A 20,499-nucleotide genomic window follows, 5' to 3' on the forward strand; every position below is an offset into this window, starting at 1 on the left:
AAATTTTACATTATAATCCTCTGCGCACGCAGGCCATAGAGAACAAATTTGTTTGGCGGGAAAATAACACATTCTCTAGGCAAAATGGCGGACGGTGATTACATCAAGGTATGTGTGTCTCCGTTAAATTCATTTCTGACCGACTCACATGTTTCGACAGCAAAATTTTGTTTGGTGAGAGGATACGTTATGTTTATGTGTATCAAAGTTGCTGTTTTTTGTTGACTGAAAACAACTAGAATTGTGGTTTTTTGGAATGGATAATATATTGTAAATGTCAGTGATCGTAGATACGCCGGTTTCAGCGTTGTCCTACTAGAAGCGTGAACCAGGGGCCAGTGGGAACAGCGCGGCGACAGTATATTGCTTATGGTTCGCGCAATAAGGGGCGGAACTGTTTGTATACATGTACCTGTAGACATTATAACTTAGTCATAATTGGGTTAGTGATCGTACGTAGACAGAGACACATTTAATACAAATACAACCATTCTCTCGTGCGCAAGATGGTAATCATGACTAGTAATAAAGCACATGGTGAGCATAGCATATAGTGTGTGTTGCTGGTTATGGAAGTGGGTCATGAACCGTACTCTGTGAATGATTCAGATATTAAAACGCCAATGTGCTTTGTCTCTGACAGATGGTTGAAGGGATAACATATATAAGCTGGCTGCATGCCACATTTGCTATTCAGGATATGAAGTGGTCAGCGGCATTTTTTTTCTCCCTCCAAATTTTCATTTAAATTTTGATGTTTCTGTCACCCTAAATTGGATGGTATGCAAGGACCATTCATTGATAATAAGTAACTGATATGGTATATCTAACTAATGCAAGATGTTAAAGATTTGATTTATGAGGGAAATTAAAAAGGTAAAGGCCAGGTCTAGTTTTGATCACACACAGGAAGTGAATCATGAAACTGAGTACACTAATCTATCCGCCAGTGAACCAGCTGGCCTATTCTGATTATGTGATGTCACTTTGATAATTGAGATCATGTTGAGATAGACTCTTACTATCACCCGTACCTCCATAGGCAGCAGTAAAATGCCAGTATATACAGTCATGCAAAAGACCCTGAAGCCATGGAGGTAGCAATAGATCCTGAAGCCATGGAGGTAGCAATAGACCCTGAAGCCATGGAGGGAGCAGATCTTTAGAACTACATATCCATGAATAGAATGAGAATGTTGATAACATAACAACAATAAAATGGTTATATTATAAACAAAGTTTACCACCTTTCTGGGAAATTTTGAAGTTAAGTTTCCCTGAAGAAGAAGTGAAGACTTAGATTGAAGCTAGATTTTAGTTGCTCATGTTGGTGTAGTACAAAGTTATAGTTGATATTGTAATGATAGTACTATGAAGTGTACAGTGTTGTATTTTGATTGGTTGCCTTGGAATGTGAAATGAACATGACCCAAACTAGAAGGGTCATCATTGCTGTCAATGTCAATCCTCTTTCTCCCAAGGGTATATTATTTGTAAGCAAATAAATACTAGTTGGGAGAAATATCAGGTCATGGACAAGTTTTATAAATGGTTAGTTTTGACATAGAGAATGTTGGTCAATTTCAGGGTCTGTGGTTATGAATATCAAGTACTATTCTGTGAGTGAATTTCCCAGATAGTAGTTAAATCTTAGAGTGACAGATCAGCCGTTGTGGTCGAGGCTGCTTACCTCGGACTGATGACATCATTACAGTCTGGTATAACCTAAATAATGTGGCAATTATTGTTGATTTAAAGGAATTATTGTTGTGAGACTATCAATCTTTACACAAGGTTGTCGTTATTTGTGTCACCGTTATTTTATGGTTTCTAAAGAATAGTATTCATCTGTTCATCTTCTTGATCAGGGTGTTTCATAACTAGTTTAGTTTTGTAATCTAGTGCAGTGTTTTTGCTAAAGGTGGTAAATAGGACCAGATAAAATCTACCAGTCCAGGATTCCCAAGTCATTTTACCAGGGTTCCCAAACACAATTACAGTCAACTCTATGGACAAACTGCTATTTTTACCTGAATGGGCAAACTGCCATTTTTACCCCTTTCTCTCTTTCTGTTTCTGGGGTTCCCCAACCTTACTAGCAAAAACACTGCTTGTGACATATATATCTCTGAATTTGTCCTCTCTTTGTACTTTGAAAGAATGGGTTAAACATGTCAAGGATTTACTAAAACTTGGCACACTCACTCAATCAGAAGAATGTTTCTAGTTTCAGACTTCAAAACAATTGCTATGTTCAACAACAGTGAATTGGTGAAAATGTCAATGTACTCCGTGTACGCTGAATACTTCTGAATGAATAGATAGGTGCTTCACTATCTCATATAAAAGTCTTCATAAAAAGTGAGCTAGATACAATAATTACAGCCATGTATAGCATGGTTTATACATTGTCATGTAATACAGCAGTGTCATGCCACAACAAGGTAACAAATTGAAGGCTGCAAAACTATGTCATTTCTGAGCAGTGTAAATGATAGAATGATTATCAAGTGAATATTATAATTCTCCTAACCACTCGATTTGAAACAAAATTCATGTCAGAACTTTCACCAGACACAAGATGCTCTCATTCTGGCCATTATCAGACAACCATAAGTCTGAGAGTCGTCCTGAGAAAAAAAAATGTACAGAAAACTTGAATAAATTAGTTATAATATGGACATATACACATAGAAAGAGGATGTGCTAACGAAACGACCTTCATATATGGCATCACCAAATATAGATATAGCAAGATTTACATGGTACTATATATGACATTTCAGCATAAAATATACACCATGGTAGTTCCAGAGTTTTAATCTTTTTCATCATTGTGACATTGTTACTTACATAGAAATTGAATCAAATTCTTTACATATTGGTAGACTAGATTTGAATAACCCCAATTCCTAATAGTACAGTCAACAAAGTACATGTCTCTGAATAGGATATTGTTTTGTTGTACATCATAATAGAAATACAAGGATGTTTTTACAAGTTTTTGGTTTTTTTAAACAGCAGAACAGGGAACAAATATTTTTTGAATTTTAAATCCATCAGTTTTTGTTATGTGTTCCGTTTATCAGAACTTCAGTATGTTATGTGAAATCTTTTGTCCTTTCAAATAATGGAATCGAATACATGATTAGGTAGTTTTGGAATGCGTAAACCTTTAAAATGAAATAAACAATGGGAAATCTATCTATTTGGTATGCATATAAATCTTTTGATAAATCAATTGAGTGATTGATGCTATGTATCTCTATAGCATACACGTAGGAAAGTGGATCCAACTTTCGAAATCTTGGCTTCCCTTAATTAAAGGCAAGTAGCAGAATATCATACAGTAATGTAGTCTGACACTATAATGTTTATAAGTATATCCAAAAGTTTAATACTAAACAACATTTTGAAATATTTTGGTTCCGTCAGAGTCACTAGTGCAAGCATACTATAGTCTGACATTTTGAAACAAGGCCAACTCAGCGTGGTTATGGTAGCTTGCTCTGTGCTATACATATATTCACATCACTTAGATTGGAAGAAAGACCACCACCTTACGCTACTCTCAACAATACCATACAAGTTATACCACTGCTAGGAACCAAACAACAAGGTTGATCTTTCTGTACAATCATTTCCCATGTAGCAGTTGTCTAATTTACAATACCGATTAGAATCTTAAAGAGGCACATGGCCTTCTAATTCCATATTTTGTGACAGGTAATACAGGTAAACAAATACTGCATAGTACAATGCAACATATCGCAAAGTGGAATAAATTTTCTGGTTTGTGTAAGTGTTATCAACATATTCTATCAGTTTTGCTAAGTTCAACCAGCTGCTTTGAAATGTGGTTGTTGAATGAACAATGTTAGGTCCTGCAGTGCTTTCATATAATATGAAAATGTCAATAGACGATGGTTGCACCAAAAGAGTGGGATGGTGGTGGCATCAATAGATCACTATATGAATTGTTGTATGTGTATAGTAGGTGAATAATTATAATGGTGGTATACTAGCAAACAATGACATTTTGTGACTAATAATCAATACCAGACAACATCATACTTTCTTGTAGGCAAGGATCAATAGTTTGGCTGTTTGCCAACTTTAGAAGTCATGTGATTTTGTTTTGTTTTGTTTTGTTTTGTTTTGTTTTGTTTCCAATGAATATCCATACAAGTCTGTTCTGAGTTGAATGTTGTCAATCAAATTTGATGGCCCTGCCATCGTGAATGAACTCTTTGTTGTCAATAAAACTCAAAGTCTATGGAAGTCTTTTATGTGATGAAAGTTTCACTGGAGTTTACTTTGAAAGATTGGATATCATACATTAATACTGTAAACAAAAGATTAGAAAGTGATATTGTATTTTTTGTAGTTATATGATAGTTGTTTATGTGTATACGTTAGAACTACTGACTGACGTGTACTACCGTACATTCAGCTACTAAAAAAAGAAAAAAATTATAGTAGACAAATCATAAGTAATGACGTTATTTGGGATCATGTGTAGTCTAGTCTAGTCTACATGTGTGTAGTCTAGTGTATGTAGTGTAATCGTCTAGTCTAGTCTAGTCTAGTGCAGTGCAGTGTAGTGTAGTTTAGTCTAGTGTAAACAGTATGTTGTGCAGTGCAGTCTAGTCTAGTGTAATGTGTGTAGTCTAGTCTAGTCTAGTGCAGTGCAGTGTAGTTGTGTAGTGTAGTCTAGTCTAAGGTATGTAGTGTAGTCTAGTCTAGTCTATGTAGTGTAGTGTAGTGCAGTCTAGTGCAGTGTGATGTGGTGTGGTGTAGTCACTAGTGTGTGATATAGTTTACATGTATTTACAAACAATGATTACCAGAGGAAGTAATAAAAGTTACAAAAATCAGATGAAAGAAACAAAAAAGAAAATTGAAGTATACAGAAAAAGTAATGTTGTGGTCTAGTATACGTACATTGTATAGTGTAGTAGTACAGTCTAATTTAGTTTGCTTTAGTTTACCTTTGTTAAGTTTTGATTTATTTTGCATACAAAGATACATTATCTAAAGTCAACATACAGAAATGATAAACAAAAACATATCTATGAAGGAAATTTATCATGTGAACAAACAGCTGTTGTGTTGACTGAATTGGTGTAGACCAATGACTACTGGGGTATCGTCGTTTGCATTTATGCCCGAGATTTTTAGTAACTGGTAAAATTTAGTACAAGGTTTTAACTTTTAAGGCCTGAATTAAAAGTCGAGCTGTGAAATACGACTGTTTGCCAGAGCTATAGAAAAAGTTTGTCCCAGAACAAAAGAATAATAGCATGTAATCCTTATACTGATGTGATGGCATGGGATTGAAACATGGCCCTTTAACATGTTTTTGTCATTCAGTGTTCTGTACATATTTTGTCACAAGGTGGCCTAAAGACTACAGTCTGCCATATATGAAGTTGTTGATTTAACTTAGGGAAGGTAGGAAGTGAGTGGGCAAGAATTTAAACCTCAAGAGTTTTATAGTACTGTACAATAGAACATTTGTATTCAAGCTAGGGAGTAGGGTTAGGGCAATGACCAAGGTCATATATGGACAGGAATAGGGTTAGACTCCCTAGCCTAAAACTCAGTAGTGACATGGTTTGTCAAAAAGAAGGTTCAATATCTCTGTTGCCTTGTTGAGGAAGATGAACTCTGTGACACATACAATGTACTCCAGACCACAAATGAGACATTGTTATACATGTACACACACCTTTAATAGCCTCAGGTGTCCTTCAGTTTATTTATTTTATTTGACCAATGTTGATTGAATACCACAAGTAGACCACTCAGGATGTGAGTACCTTCTACAAACATGTGATTTCTACTCAAAGTATTCAATATTGATATTCACAAAATTAAGAGTCAGAACATGGAAACAACAGTAGTTTTAATATATATGGAATTGATAGTGATCATTGCATTGTACTTCATTGTGAAAACTGTGATATATTCTTGGCCAGTGTGGTTACCTCAAAGCTTCATGTGGTTTTCATGTTCAGATATTGATTGATATGAAAGGTACATTGTATACAGCTGTCCTACGCGTCACACAGTAATCCCACCACACCAGGTTCTCCCCAGGCCCAAAAGTGTACTGGTCAGTATTTATATTCATGAGCAATGATTAGGTAAATTAGTTTTGTAATACATGTAGAAGTTAATTCAAAGTTAGAAGTTCATTCTGTACATAAACAATGGCAGCATTTGCATTATATTGTTGAGATAATTTATTGCAGAGTGTTCATTGGTACCAGTGACAGTGTCGCATGATAAAACAAAGTTGTCTGGATGCTCTTGTAGTTTCTGAGTGCCACCAAATGACTATTTTAGAGTCTTGATACCAGTCATCACTCAGTATCAACAACTTTTGGCAGAACCCTGACCACACACTTGGTGTCAACCAGTGTGACAGAACCCTGACCACACAACACTTGGTGTCAACCAGTGTCAGAACCTTGACCACACAATAGTTGGTGTCAACCAGTTTGACAGAACCCTGACCACATAACACTTGGTGTCAACCAGTGTGACAGAACCCTGACCACACAATACTAATATTAGGATATACCAAATATTTACATAGCTGGCTGGTCAAGCATTTAAATTACATTCAGTTACATTACAAACTTCACTTTAGGACCACTTTGTACAAATGAAATGTCTCATTTTCCCCAAGCAGTTTATTTTTCTTGGTGTTCTTGTCACAAGATGTGATCTGAGGCTCCAAACTGGCTCATACATACAAGTGTAACATGTACAAAATGTGCATATTCTGGATGCCAACATAGTCTCTGAGTGGAGGTGTAAATTGTAATGATACCATATAGGAACTAGACTAACATGTACATGACATACTCCTCTTGATATTTTGTGATAGAAAACTTTTGGAAGGAAAAGGATTATCATGACCTAGACCAGGTAAAAGAATACTGTATGAATAATAATCCAACATTTACATATTCACTGACAGCATTTTATGGCCATTTAAAACATACCAGCCAGTATACATGTAATGACAATATTTGAAGCATTTATTATCTTCTTTTCTTTGTTTACAGATAAGTAGTGACGACCAAGGTTATCCCTTGGAAAGGTTCTGTATACCCAGACATTATGAAGAAGACCTTGAAAGCGTTCTTATACCAAGAGGTCTGATAGCTGACAGGTAGGTAATTCATTGGTCTTATACCATGAAGTCTGATAGCTGACAGGTTAGTTAGGCAATTCATTGGTCTTATACCATGAAGTCTGATAGCTGACAGGTTAGTTAGGCAATTCATTGGTGTTATACCAAGAGGTATGATAGCTGACAGGTTAGTTAGGCAATTCATTGGTCTTATACCATGAAGTCTGATAGCTGACAGGTTAGTTAGTTAGGTAATTCATTGGTCTTATACCAAGAGGTATGATAGCTGACAGGTTAGTTAGGCAATTCATTGGTCTTATACCAAGAGGTCTGATAGCTGACAGGTTAGTTAGGCAATTCATTGGTCTTATACCAAGAGGTCTGATAGCTGATAGATGAGTTAGGCAATTCATTGGTCTTATACCAAGAGGTCTGATAGCTGACAGGTTAGTTAGGCAATTCATTGGTCTTATACCAAGAGGTCTGATAGCTGACAGGTTAGTTAGGCAATTCATTGGTCTTATACCAAGAGGTCTGATAGCTGACAGGTTAGTTAGGCAATTCATTGGTCTTATACCAAGAGGTCTGATAGCTGACAGGTTAGTTAGGCAATTCATTGGTCTTATACCAAGAGGTCTGATAGCTGACAGGTTAGTTAGGCAATTCATTGGTCTTATACCAAGAGGTCTGATAGCTGACAGGTTAGTTAGGCAATTCATTGGTCTTATACCAAGAGGTCTGATAGCTGACAGCTTAGTTAGGCAATTCATTGGTCTTATACCAAGAGCTCTGATAGCTGACAGGTGAGTTAGGCAATTCATTGGTCTTATACCAAGAGGTCTGATAGCTGACGGGTTAGTTAGGCAATTCATTGGTGTTATACCAAGAGGTCTGATAGCTGACAGGTGAGTTAGGCAATTCATTGGTCTTATACCAAGAGCTCTGATAGCTGACAGGTGAGTTAGGCAATTCATTGGTGTTATACCAAGAGGTCTGATAGCTGACGGGTTAGTTAGGCAATTCATTGGTCTTATACCAAGAGGTCTGATAGCTGACAGGTGAGTTAGGCAATTCATTGGTGTTATACCAAGAGGTCTGATAGCTGACAGGTTAGTTAGGCAATTCATTGGTCTTATACCAAGAGGTATGATTGCTGACAGGTTAGTTAGGCAATTCATTGGTCTTATACCAAGAGGTCTGATTGCTGACAGGTTAGTTAGGCAATTCATTGGTCTTATACCAAGAGGTCTGATAGCTGACAGGTTAGTTAGGCAATTCATTGGTGTTATACCAAGAGGTCTGATAGCTGATAGATGAGTTAGGCAATTCATTGGTTTTATACCAAGAGGTCTGATAGCTGATAGATGAGTTAGGCAATTCATTGGTCTTATACCATAGAGTAATGGAAGTTAGGTAATGATTGGCCATGGTGTAGACCATGGAGGCTCACAGCATAGGAGATGGGTACATGTAGTTCATTGAACCAGACTGTGTGATCAGAAGGTAATGGGGCAATTGAATCCATTGGCAAGAACATATCAATATATCTCTTATCAAATATCTGACATTAATGACTAATTTCAACATACTTTCCCAAATTTCAGAACAGAGAGATTGGCAAGGAATATTGTGCAGGATCTTGACAACAGTGAGGCTATTGTTGCACTGTGTGTGTTGAAGGGTGGCTACAAGTTTTACACCGACCTCCTTGACTGTATTAAAGCACTGAACAGAAACACAGAAAGATCTACACCTATGTATGTTGATTTCATCAGGTTAAAAAGTTACGAGGTAATGTCTTAATTTCTAGAGTGTTTTCACTAAAAAAAATTCTTTTTAGTTTCAATTTTGGTAAGTCTAGACTAATATTCTCAAGAGTGATATCAGTATCAGCACATGTAGATGTGAAAATAGTGGCTTGGCGGTTGGTCTTATTGGCACTAATTAACAACGAAATAAAACAAAGACAGAAATGGAGAATTTGAAATACACTTTTGATGACTTCAAGAATTGTTTTTTTTCTGTCAATTTGTTTCTTCGCTGTTATTTCATTCTTTGATGAAAAGGAATTTTTTGTGTAAAACCTGAGAAACGTTGATGACGATATTGAGATAAAAAAAAAATATGCGGTTTTATTTCAAGCCTGGAAATACATCTGATGAATTTAAGCACATATTTCTGTACATGCACACATTTCGAATTTGTGAAAGTTGTTTTTTATCTTATGACAAACAAAAGAAATAAATAGGATAGCAGAAGAAGTGAAGTTCTTACCCTGAAATCAATATCGTCGTACCAAACAATTTTTTTTGTAACAGTATGAAGTGAGACATTCTACAAAATCAATATTTCAGATCTTATATGATACAGTATTGAGTGTTGAATGGAATAGGTGACACAAAACAGCCACGCTCTTTCAAATATGATGTTTGCTTGCATGTGTGTTTTCATTATTATTTCAGAAACAAATTGATTGTGATACTGGCACGCCCGGTGTTAGCAATCTTCATGTAAGCAACAAAAGTTAATTTCCTAACACTGTCTTGTGTGCAGTGTATCTTATTTTACTTGCAAAGAACAGAAACGGCTTTCTCAGTAAAATGCCATATTTCTGCATGCATCTATGTTGGCCTGGCAACACTTCAGCCTAATTGACAGCACTAACCCTACATGATAGTTGACAACTCGAACCACATACTGTGTTTTTGTGTTTAGTCGTAGAGATACATCAATCTGTGATAGTTCGTTAACACTTTTTCTTATTCTTAGTCAAAATGGAAATACACTCAAAATGTGCGGTAGAATTGAAGAGTGTCATTCACCTCTGTAGCATTTTTACACCTCTTTGAATTTTTGTGACCACTTGTACCCAGTAGTACTCCTAAATTTTAATTATAATTCACTCGAAATGTTCTGTAGAAGTAGAAAAGTCTCACCTTCCCAACCTCTATAGCAATCTATTTAATAGTTACTGCGATTGATAAATCACATTCCTTCCCCGCTGTAATTTGTACAAACCAGTCTATTATACTAGCACCAGTTTCTGTAGTGACTCAAAAATTGTACTATTGATTTGTAGCAATTTCACAGAAATTAGTTTCAGTAGAAACTTCAAATCTAGGTTTCCTATATATGATCATTCAATTACTGTGTACTAGTCAGTAGTGTCGTAAGTCTGCTATGTATCAGATATCTACTGAAATCAATAGAGCTGATTCTGTTACACTGTAGGAGTTTTGTTACTTTCTGTTGCTTGGCAACGGTATTTAAAAGTATCAAAACAATATATGATATGAGTACTGGAAATGACACTGAAATGGAATCAGTCTCACATGTGCAAACACTCACTTAGGACATATACATACATACATACATACATACCTACATACCTACCTACCTACCTACCTACCTACCTACCTACCTACCTACCTACCTACCTACGCACGCACGCACGCACGCACACATACATACATACACACACACACACACATCCATACATACATACATACATACATACATACATACATACATACATACACACACACACACACACACACACACACACACACACACACACACACACACACACACACACACACACACACAGTAATCCAAACCATTTTTGGCAAGTATGACCAATCATGGTCTGAAAACTTCTTTTTAAGAAATTGACAACTTTTAAAGTTTTTATTTACATTTTGACAGTATTTAAGCAATTCTAGTTTGTCAGATCAAGTACATTTTTTTTGTTCTTTCTTTTCTGTGTGTGTATAATCTATTTGTATTTGATGAGTGTAATCCAGTTGTATCATCTAATAGTGTCAACCATTTGTGGGTAATTTTATAAAGTTAAAATGAAGGAGGAAAATGAATTGGAAGCAGCATTAAAATCCGTGGGGTGGGGGGGTGTTTGTCTACAAAAACTACAATTTGGGAAAAACAGGATTTTAATGTAAATTCATTACACTTTATGTTAATGTTGGATTTATGTATCATAGTATAGTATAGCATTGTATGATAATTCACATGTCGTTAACTTCAGAAAAACAACCTTTTGTGATGTGGTATCTATTATATTAGCAAACAGAGCAAACACTTTTTACATAACCATAGTATTCACTTAGCTTTCCAAATGTTAATTCAAATGTAAATAGTAAATCTATAATTAAACATAGCCTTGGACATGTCTAAACGTATGGAGGTGGGGGGCTCCAAACATGGACAAAATTCAGCCAGGTTGTATGGTAGTTAGGTTAGAGATAACCAACTATGTGGTTGTTCAGGTTGGAACCCTCAAAATGTCTTGGTTTGTCATCTGCTATTAAAGTTTTAATATTTCATATTTTATAATATAGTTGAACTATCAGATTATTATTTGTAAACTCACAGTCAAAACATTTCTTTTAAAACAAACCCCAAATTTTTGCCAACATCTCTTAGGAAATGACAATTTATTAATTGGCTGATTATTCAAGGCCAAGGAAGAGGTTAAATCAAGTTTTTGTGATGTGTTTACACTTAGTCTAGTGAAAAAATCACACTCAGCCATGCTTGTGTTTCCCAGGTAAATCAAAACCAAGTCGGCCAGCATAATTATTATGTACACAGTTTTACGACCTGGGTTCTCCAATGGCATGATCTAAATATACAAACAGATGGTCTTTGTCAGTACACCTGTAGGCTATAGACATGCAAATTTTTACCTGAGTCTATTAAGAACACTTGTGTAAAATTGTTGTCTTGGAATTTAATCACAAAATATAGGTTTGAAAGGAAAATTAAAACATTTCACATCACTGTGTATTATAATAAGCTGCATTGTTTGGTTACAACTTTATGGTTTAAGTTTTACTATGGTATGATATGGTTTGTTAAGTTGAGTGTGAAACATGAAATTAGTGTATTTTCTTAACTTTGTAGTGTTTACAATATGGGATTAGGGAGTCTGAAAATAAAATGGTTTACCTTAGGGAGTCTAAATATACAATGGTTTATCTTAAGGAGTCTCAATATAAAATGGTTTATCTTAGGGAGTCTCAATATAAAATGGTTTATCTTAGGGAGTCTCAATATAAAATGGTTTATCTTAGGGAGTCTAAATATAAAATGGTTTATCTTAGGGAGTCTAAAAATAAAATGGTTTATTTTAGGGAGTCTAAATATAAAATGGTTTATCTTAGGGAGTCAAAATATAAAATGGTTTATCTTAGGGAGTCTAAAAATAAAATGGTTTATTTTAGGGAGTCTAAATATAAAATGGTTTATCTTAGGGAGTCTCAATATAAAATGGTTTATCTTAGGGAGTCTAAAAATAAAATGGTTTATTTTAGGGAGTCTAAATATAAAATGGTTTATCTTAGGGAGTCAAAATATAAAATGGTTTATTTTAGGGAGTCTAAATATACAATGGTGTAACTTACCGTGTCTTAAATCATCCCTAATGCAAACTGAACTCTATGGTGTTGCTGTAAATCAATGGTCAGGCCACCAAACTTCCAGTCAGTATATAGACACATCAAATAGCTATAACTGTCTTACAAAACAACTTTTAATTAAACAAATTAGGGAAGCACATTTCACAGCTAATGACATCGTTTTGTTGATTAACATGCTTAGAAGTGTGAGTTCACAATCCAATATTTACAATATTTACATCCACATGTACATTTTAAATTTCACACATTATGGCAAATATCATTACATGCACAATTAAAAACATCAAATAGTTAGTTGTCAGAAAAAATTCTGATATCCATGGTTAATAGATTTTGTTAAAAAAAAAACTTTCATTGTGTGCACATTTACTATAAAGTTCCACAGTATTGGAAAATGGGAAGTGATGTTGCCTTGTCATCTCTGTTTTTCACTTACATATTTTCATTAAAAAAATTCATAAAATCAATGTTGTTTTATGTTTTATTACAGAATGACAAATCATCTGGTGAGATCAAGGTCATTGGAGGGGATAACTTATCAAATCTGACCAACAGGAATGTTCTTATAGTTGAGGTATGTCCCATTAAAGTGTGACCTCTGACCTTTGATATTCCAAGCTGCCCCATGAGTGATGCAATAGGACAGTGTGATATAGCCATATATGTACTAATAATTGACATAAGTTTAGAAAGCAGGACACCTGTGCTCAATGTCAATGTCACTGGAAAGTGAAGAATGAAAAATATGAAGGTCATGGTGTACCCATAAGATTCATCAAGAAATATTTAAAGAATTGTCATATTCCAGATGTGGCTGAGGCCGTTGGGATGTACATGTATAACAGCGCCCTCTACGGACTGTATACGTCCACATTGTTTTATGAAGAGATATGGAGAACCCTAGCATCATAGGGGAGGGGGAAAGAAATTTGTATAGATTCTTTTTCACAATTAATCACAAATGAGGAACAGTTGAACTCCTAACAACTGTAGACTATTAAGGAGATGAAGACTCAATTTTAGATTAGGATTAATATTTTAGGTGAAAAAAACCCACATTTGTCTGGCAGAGTTATAGCAAATATTGATCCAGGAGTGGACCAAAGAATGGTCCTATATATTAAATCCTTATTGCTACACTGATACATATATGTAAATGTGAAGACCAGGGATTGAATCCCTCCCCTTTATTCTTCATACCTATGCTGCAATCTACTTATATACACACTGACATAAGGGAAGTTTGTTTCTCTTTCTCAATAGGACATTATTGACACTGGTAGAACTATGCAGAAGTTGTTAAACGTTGTTGCCAATTTCAACCCAAGGAGTGTGAAGGTAGCCAGTTTGTTGGTTAAACGTACAACCAGGAGTGTTGGATACAGACCTGATTGTAAGTACAGTTAGATCTTTTGGAGATCTTTTCCTGAGTTATCTTACACACCGTAAAATTTTCATAGAAATTAATTGTGTTTACAAGCCAAATAACATAAAAAATGGCAATTGTAGTTATAAAATGAACATTTAAAGCCTTACTGTACAATTATGGATCATCACACATTTACATGTTTACATTCTGTAATGAGCTTTTTCCTTCTTGATGTTCATGAATTTATCTATTTCAAAGTTAATAGCATGAATTTAGATTTTGGACATGTTCCCTTCCCTATGGCAGTTGAACACATGTTTAGTAAATACTATATCACCACCGATATTGACATCCAACCTCAATGGTTGTCATGTGGCGCATGGGAGCTGAACACTTAGGTGTCCTGACGTAGATTCCCTTTCCACAACATCGGAGAACAAACCTGTCCCCGGCACTGTCATGCATGGCATGCTGTACTGGTGTGGGCAGATTCTCGCATATTCCTACTTCTTCTCAGAGTTGCTATGCAACTGTTACTGTGGAGATAGACCATGCAAGAAACACACAAGACTGTTGGTTCGAAATATTTCAATTGGCAAGGGCACAGACTAAGAAATATGTAATATAAATATAATTGTGATGAAAGCTCAATGTGTATCAAATTTTTTTTTTTATCTATACCTCCTTTGTACACAGAGAACCTTGCACACCCCTGTAACATTCACATACCTAGGACATGGTTGTGCACATAGCTGTACCAGCTCAGTGGAGCCACAGGGACTGTACCAGCTATGTGTAGATTATCCCCCCTGTAACAGCTCTGGCCAACACACTGGGTGTAACATATCTAGAGTTGACGGATGTGTAACTCTTATGCCAACATCAATGTAACATGGATGTTAAAATACCAATGCAGCATAGGTTTTTATAACATCCGTGTACACAAGCGCTTTCCGACAGCCATGTACCAGCTGTGTAAGCATAGCTGTGACGTAGATATTTCCCAAAGCCATGCACCAGCTATGTCAACATTGCTGTAACAGTGGTATTTCCCACAGCCCCATGTACCATTTGTATGAACAATGTTAGTTGGACATGAACAAAAGGGTTGCTACAGGGCATTATTCCACCATAACTGTTACATGTACATGTGCACAACTATGCGCTCAGTGTCCAGTACATAGGTATGGTACTGGGATGTACAAAACAGTCATGGCATAGAGGCGGTATTCTACATCCATGCAACAAGCATATTTGTCACAACCATGTACCAGGGCTGTGGAAAAATATACCCTGTAGCAAGGTTGTGAGGCAGACAGTTGCTACATAGCTGTGCTCTTCTTCCTAGCACTAGGATGTACAAAGATCCTTGTGTGTGCATTGAAAAATAGTAAAATGCAGATGAAAATATAATGTGTGATATTTTGATCTCTTCTAGATATTGGATTTGAAGTTCCTGATAAGTTTGTGGTTGGTTATGCATTGGATTACAATGAATATTTCAGGGATCTCAGTGTAAGTATATAAAAATTGATATTATATTATACAACTGAATTGATGGCGCAAATCGAGAGATCTGATTGGTCTAGACATCGAACTAGCACGTCTAAAATGAGCGATAACGCACAGTTGGCATGCATCCAATTTTTGATGTTCACTGTTCGCCTACAAACTTTGCTGTCTGTGCAGGGATGGGGGCGCAAATGAAACCAGAAAACATTGCGTCTTATCTTGTTTCCGATATTTTCAATATACTGGTATAATATAATAGCGATAAACCATCCCCTGGGAAAGGTATACCAAGAGGTTTTGACCAGTAAATGAAATATGCACGAGCGATAAGCAAGTGAATATATTTCATTCACAGGTCAAAACCTCTTGGTATACCATTCCCAGGGGGTGGTTTATTGCTTAAACAAACAACTTAATTTAGTTTTCATAGATATAAATGTATTATGTTAGAAAGTACAATGTGTGAACACTTAAAATAAACCTATAACCAACTGGTAAGTGTAGATGTAATGTTAATCTTTATTCGTCCAAATAAATTTGCAAATTTGTTGAATGGTCGGTCTCCACTGAACAGCGCTGTAGTGTTAAAAAACTGGAAGAACCTTGTTTCGGCATGGTCAAACTGAGCATCCATCCTTCTTACATACAGACCTGGGTTAAATTTTAAATCAAACCCAGGGGGCACCAAGTTGGTTCAAACCCTAGACTAGTAAGAGAGATACAAGCTAACTGATTAGTCACAGCTGACAATTGCGTCAATATTAATGCATTATGTTAATAAGTGTAACGTGTGGACTTTAGTAATAACCTATTAATCAACTAGTCTAAGACTCAAGTTGTTTTCATACTCTGTTACTAAAAGTATACAAACACTGAAAAAAGTTCACCTTGTGTGGTTTCCTGTATGTAACACCTTTTTCTCTCATCTTCTCCCTTATAGCATATTTGTATCATCAATGAACAAGGCAAGAAGAAATATGCTACATAGAATACAAGATATCAGACGTAGCTATGGATCTGATCAAAGCTCAACGCGGTATACTTGTCTCATGTATCTAGTCAGCATGCCGTGAAATACCAACAGATCTTCTCTTGAAATATGATATATCTGTAGATAATCTCTGATGATCATAATGATCATTAATTTGTGTAAAAATAATATTTTTGTTTAGGTAGCAGATCAGTATAGTAATTGTGTCAGTGTACCAGTAATTTGATTGGATAGGCCGTCTTGTTTATCTATCTAGCAAGTCATTAATAAGTTGATATTACCTTGCTAAAGGATTGGTTGTGAAACACAAGTTGACTCAATAGTAACTTGCTAAAGGTATATGTTTGTCTTACAAGCACATCATTAATAAGTTATTACCTTACTAAAAAGCTTACTAGGTAGAAACTTATTAAAAGTCAATGTTACTCCTATGAGTGGTCATTAATAAACTGATATTACCTAGCTTAGTATCTTTGGTCATGTGAGTGGTCATTATTAAAGTAATATTACCTAGCTCAATAGTAACTATGAAAGTTACCTAACTTGTCAATATAATGTACTATTTCATAACTATCAGTATATCTCACAACTAGTCCTGAGTCGACTTGTCAGTCATTAAATGTAATGTCACCCAGCTGGTCATTAATTATTTCATGTCACCCAAGGGACTGTTATCTACCTCTTATATCTGGCAACTATCCAATGATAAAACATCTGTATATTATCATTATAAATAGGATGATTTAATATATTTGTATGCTTAGAAGTTATCACTTATTATTGGTAGTCCATTTTTTTCAATTTATAATCACTTAGGGAGCCTAGTTACCTCCACTCGGTTCACTTTACGCACATATTTCTCTCGGGTTTTTTAATGACACTGCCAAACAGAATAGGTCAGTGCTTTTATCAGTAGTATAGTAAGTCAACACATCTAGTAATAATATACTTTACATTCAAATAAATTATGGATATTCAAATTACACAGTGAAATGCCATTGCAGAGCATTAATCTTATCAGGTAACTGATCTGCCATTTGGAAAAAAAAAAATATTCCTGAAAATGGGAATATAAAGATTTCTGTTTATAGGAACATTCCATCTTGTAAGTCAATACTTTTTTATTGTCCTTTTTATCATCGTTCATGAATGACACCTTAAAACATTCGGTGTACATATTTTCTTTCAGTTTCATGCATCATGATTGTTTGAACAACATTTCATTTGAGCTGTACATATTGCAAAGAAAGGAAAAAAGACATTTTTATCTCATAACTGTTCAAGAACAAAGAAGTATATTATTTGTTTTTCAGTGAATACGAATACTTGTTATTTTAATGTGTCGTGTCTTTCCTCTGCTAAACTGAAACAAAAAAGTTGTTTGTGCCATACATTCAGTAGTTTTGTAGGTGTATAGAGGAAAAACATTGAGATTTATTGGGTTGATTTTGGATTGCACAGAAATGTTGATTTTTTTGTGATAGAAATATCCATACGGTGTACATGTAAACTGCATGCACTAATAACCAGATAGCATGAACAAAGTGAATCATGGCGTAACACACAGATTCATTCACAGAAAAAAATAATAAACACTTATTTTTCATACTTTCTCACACCCTTTTTGAAATGGTTGGCTTGTTTTTTTTTTTATAAGAATATTTGCATCCAATTCTTGAAGTCGTGGAAATGAACACCGCCCTCTAGTGCTGATTCAGATAAACAGCGCCCTCAAGAGTCAATATTTTCCAAGTTCAGATTTTGTAAAGCATCTATATTTTGCACTACAGAACTAAGTGAAATGTGTATATTCAGCTGTAATTGAAAGAAATTAACGTTCATGTCCTGTTTGTTTTCAAAAAGTTATTTGTATTGACAAACATTTGCAAACCAATGAAGTTCATTATTTAATATCTAAGTGATTCATGGTCATTGTATTTTAGAGTGAATTTAAGAAAACGATAATAGTGTTGATGGCCCCTTTACAATCTGATGACACTTTCTTGTTCAATATTGACAGACTGCCACTAGAGGGCAGTGTTTGCAATATATATTCATAGTGTGAGTTGTCTTACATTTTTTGTAATGATTGCAGTGTTATTTTGATATGCAATATAACCATGTTATGATTTTATGAACAGCACCTATTGAACATTATGGTTAAAAAATTAACATTGCACCAAATTATAGCAGTTTTTTTGTTCATTTTCCTAGTACATTCAACCCATCAAAATCTTATATTTTGCAACAGATTGGTGTGGATTCCACTGTAGTCGTGATGTTGCAAACTTGTTTTTTGCTAGCTGGCTGAATTAATAATGATTATTTTACCATGATATAGATGTGATATTGTTTTCCATGAAAATATTGATGCCTCCTGTGTTCTTAGTAGAATTATTACCACTACACAGGGCTAATGTACCTAAAAACAATTCATGTTTTAGTACCCAGAAAAAAGTGGATAGTGTACCATCCTAAAATTCAAACTTTTCAGTTTTACAAACTTGTGTGATGATTGTGGTGTTAATCGACTTCTGATACAATTTAGAAATAAATGCTTTCAAACATGACAGTGTCTACCAGCAAAGTAACAAGGAGGGAATTATATTCAAGTTCAGCACCTCAATTAAGGTAGTTTGTGCCTTGGGGACAAATTTCACTGAACATTAAAAAGGTTCTTAAAATCTCTCCAAACTTTGTAATATGAAAGCTTGTTCCTGGTCCTTTTGAAATAATCAAAGAAATTGGGGTTTCACCATCTTGTTTTCAAGGAAATCATCAATCATTATTTTCCCATATCGGCGGCCATATTGGATTCTAAAAAAAAAATTGTTTAGATATCATTTTGACCTCTTTCAAAACATTGTACATGTATAATGACCCCACATTTTTTTATGAGAACAGGTTGTAGTTTTGTTGAACAAAGTAACAGCATCAGTCTATTTCCAAGGTACATTCTATGTTAAAAAGAATACTGCTTTATAAAAATGTGGTGGAAATAATAGTTTCGATATAACTGTATCATGAATATATAACCCCACATGAAAACTCTGTTGGTGTTGTCAAAGCAGTGTAGTCTGTAAGGTATGCCATGTCAGAGCGCCCTCATATGCATCTGTCAATCCTTGCATAAATCAAGACTGTTGAGGGCGTAGCAGCATGACATACTGTACAGTCTGTTTTTTCACAATGGATGAAAAATAAATGTGTTGTTTTTATGCAGAAAACTGTTTCTTCTTGTGTTCTTTACAAATAATACAAACTTTACTCCAATTATATACGGTAGCTACATACAGCACCTAACTCCCTAGCCTTTGAAGCAGGTGGAAACCAGAGTACATGAGGGAAACCTGCGTTGTTCATGGTCAAACTGAGCATTATCCTTCTCTATACATTCAGATCTTGAAAATTTTTCATCAAACCCAGCCAGTGCTGAGCAGGTTTGCAATGGTAAGAGGTGTACAACCTAACTGGCTCAGCCCCAAACAACCAATAATTTCATAATTCTGAAATTTCGTTATGCATGTTAATTTTTCACATAAAAAAAATAAAGAAAAGATAGATATGTTGGCATGGAGATAGTACTCTGATGGGAACAAGATTTTACCACAAACTTTTGAGTTAGTAGTGTGGCGTTGCTATGGATACTATATTGCTATTAGGATGAAAAAAAAATAAGTATAACTTAGACTAAACAAACCCCAACTCCCGGTTTCTGAGCATGTAACCTTTGACCCTAAACCACAACGCAATAGGTCAGTAAACTAGACTCTTTTACATGATACATTCTCCACGTCCTCACCACAAACTCAGCTGACAGTGAGACACAGTCCACTAGATCATCTAAGTACATTACCAAGCTTTAAAATGGGCCTTGCATAAAAATATTTACAATTGATCAGTAACCTTAGACTACAGGATTACTGGGAGTATAAATTGAGTTAATCTGATTGCTCCATAAAGCTGAATTTAGCTGCCATAGTACGTATGGGTAAACTTACACTATTTATAGTTCTGAGCTTTGGGCTCAAAAATTATTTCTGTC

The 20,499-nt window shown here is 35.2% G+C and overlaps 1 protein-coding gene and 1 non-coding gene across 3 annotated transcripts; both read left to right on the plus strand.

The window, feature by feature from the left end:
* The first annotated feature begins 73 nt into the window (after positions 1 to 73).
* Positions 74 to 19,670, plus strand: LOC144433547 (hypoxanthine-guanine phosphoribosyltransferase-like). 2 transcript variants are annotated; one of them, XM_078121865.1, is made up of 8 exons: positions 74 to 108; positions 7,080 to 7,186; positions 8,752 to 8,938; positions 9,610 to 9,657; positions 13,073 to 13,156; positions 13,846 to 13,975; positions 15,390 to 15,466; positions 16,404 to 19,670. In XM_078121865.1, the coding sequence occupies exons 1-8, from the start codon at positions 85 to 87 to the stop codon at positions 16,449 to 16,451; spliced, it is 705 nt and encodes a 234-aa protein (XP_077977991.1). In that variant the 5' UTR covers positions 74 to 84; the 3' UTR covers positions 16,452 to 19,670. The 2 variants fall into 2 exon arrangements, with proteins under 2 accessions (XP_077977991.1, XP_077977992.1); XM_078121866.1 differs by lacking the exon at positions 9,610 to 9,657.
* Positions 14,291 to 14,517, plus strand: LOC144434732 (small nucleolar RNA SNORA73 family). Its single transcript, XR_013480850.1, has one exon. It is a non-coding gene; the product is annotated as a small nucleolar RNA SNORA73 family (small nucleolar RNA).
* Positions 19,671 to 20,499: the final 829 nt, after the last annotated feature.

Source organism: Glandiceps talaboti, chromosome 4 (genome assembly GCF_964340395.1).
Source record: "Glandiceps talaboti chromosome 4, keGlaTala1.1, whole genome shotgun sequence".
Lineage (NCBI taxonomy): Eukaryota > Metazoa > Hemichordata > Enteropneusta > Spengelidae > Glandiceps > Glandiceps talaboti.

Excerpts from the sequence above, each read along its gene's own strand:
- LOC144433547 (XM_078121865.1), top strand. The coding sequence starts at position 85 with ATGGCGGACGGTGATTACATCAAG. Across the intron at positions 7,187-8,751 it reads AGAGGTCTGATAGCTGACAG|AACAGAGAGATTGGCAAGGA; the intron begins GTAGGTAATTCA and ends CCCAAATTTCAG. Across the intron at positions 13,976-15,389 it reads TGTTGGATACAGACCTGATT|ATATTGGATTTGAAGTTCCT; the intron begins GTAAGTACAGTT and ends GATCTCTTCTAG.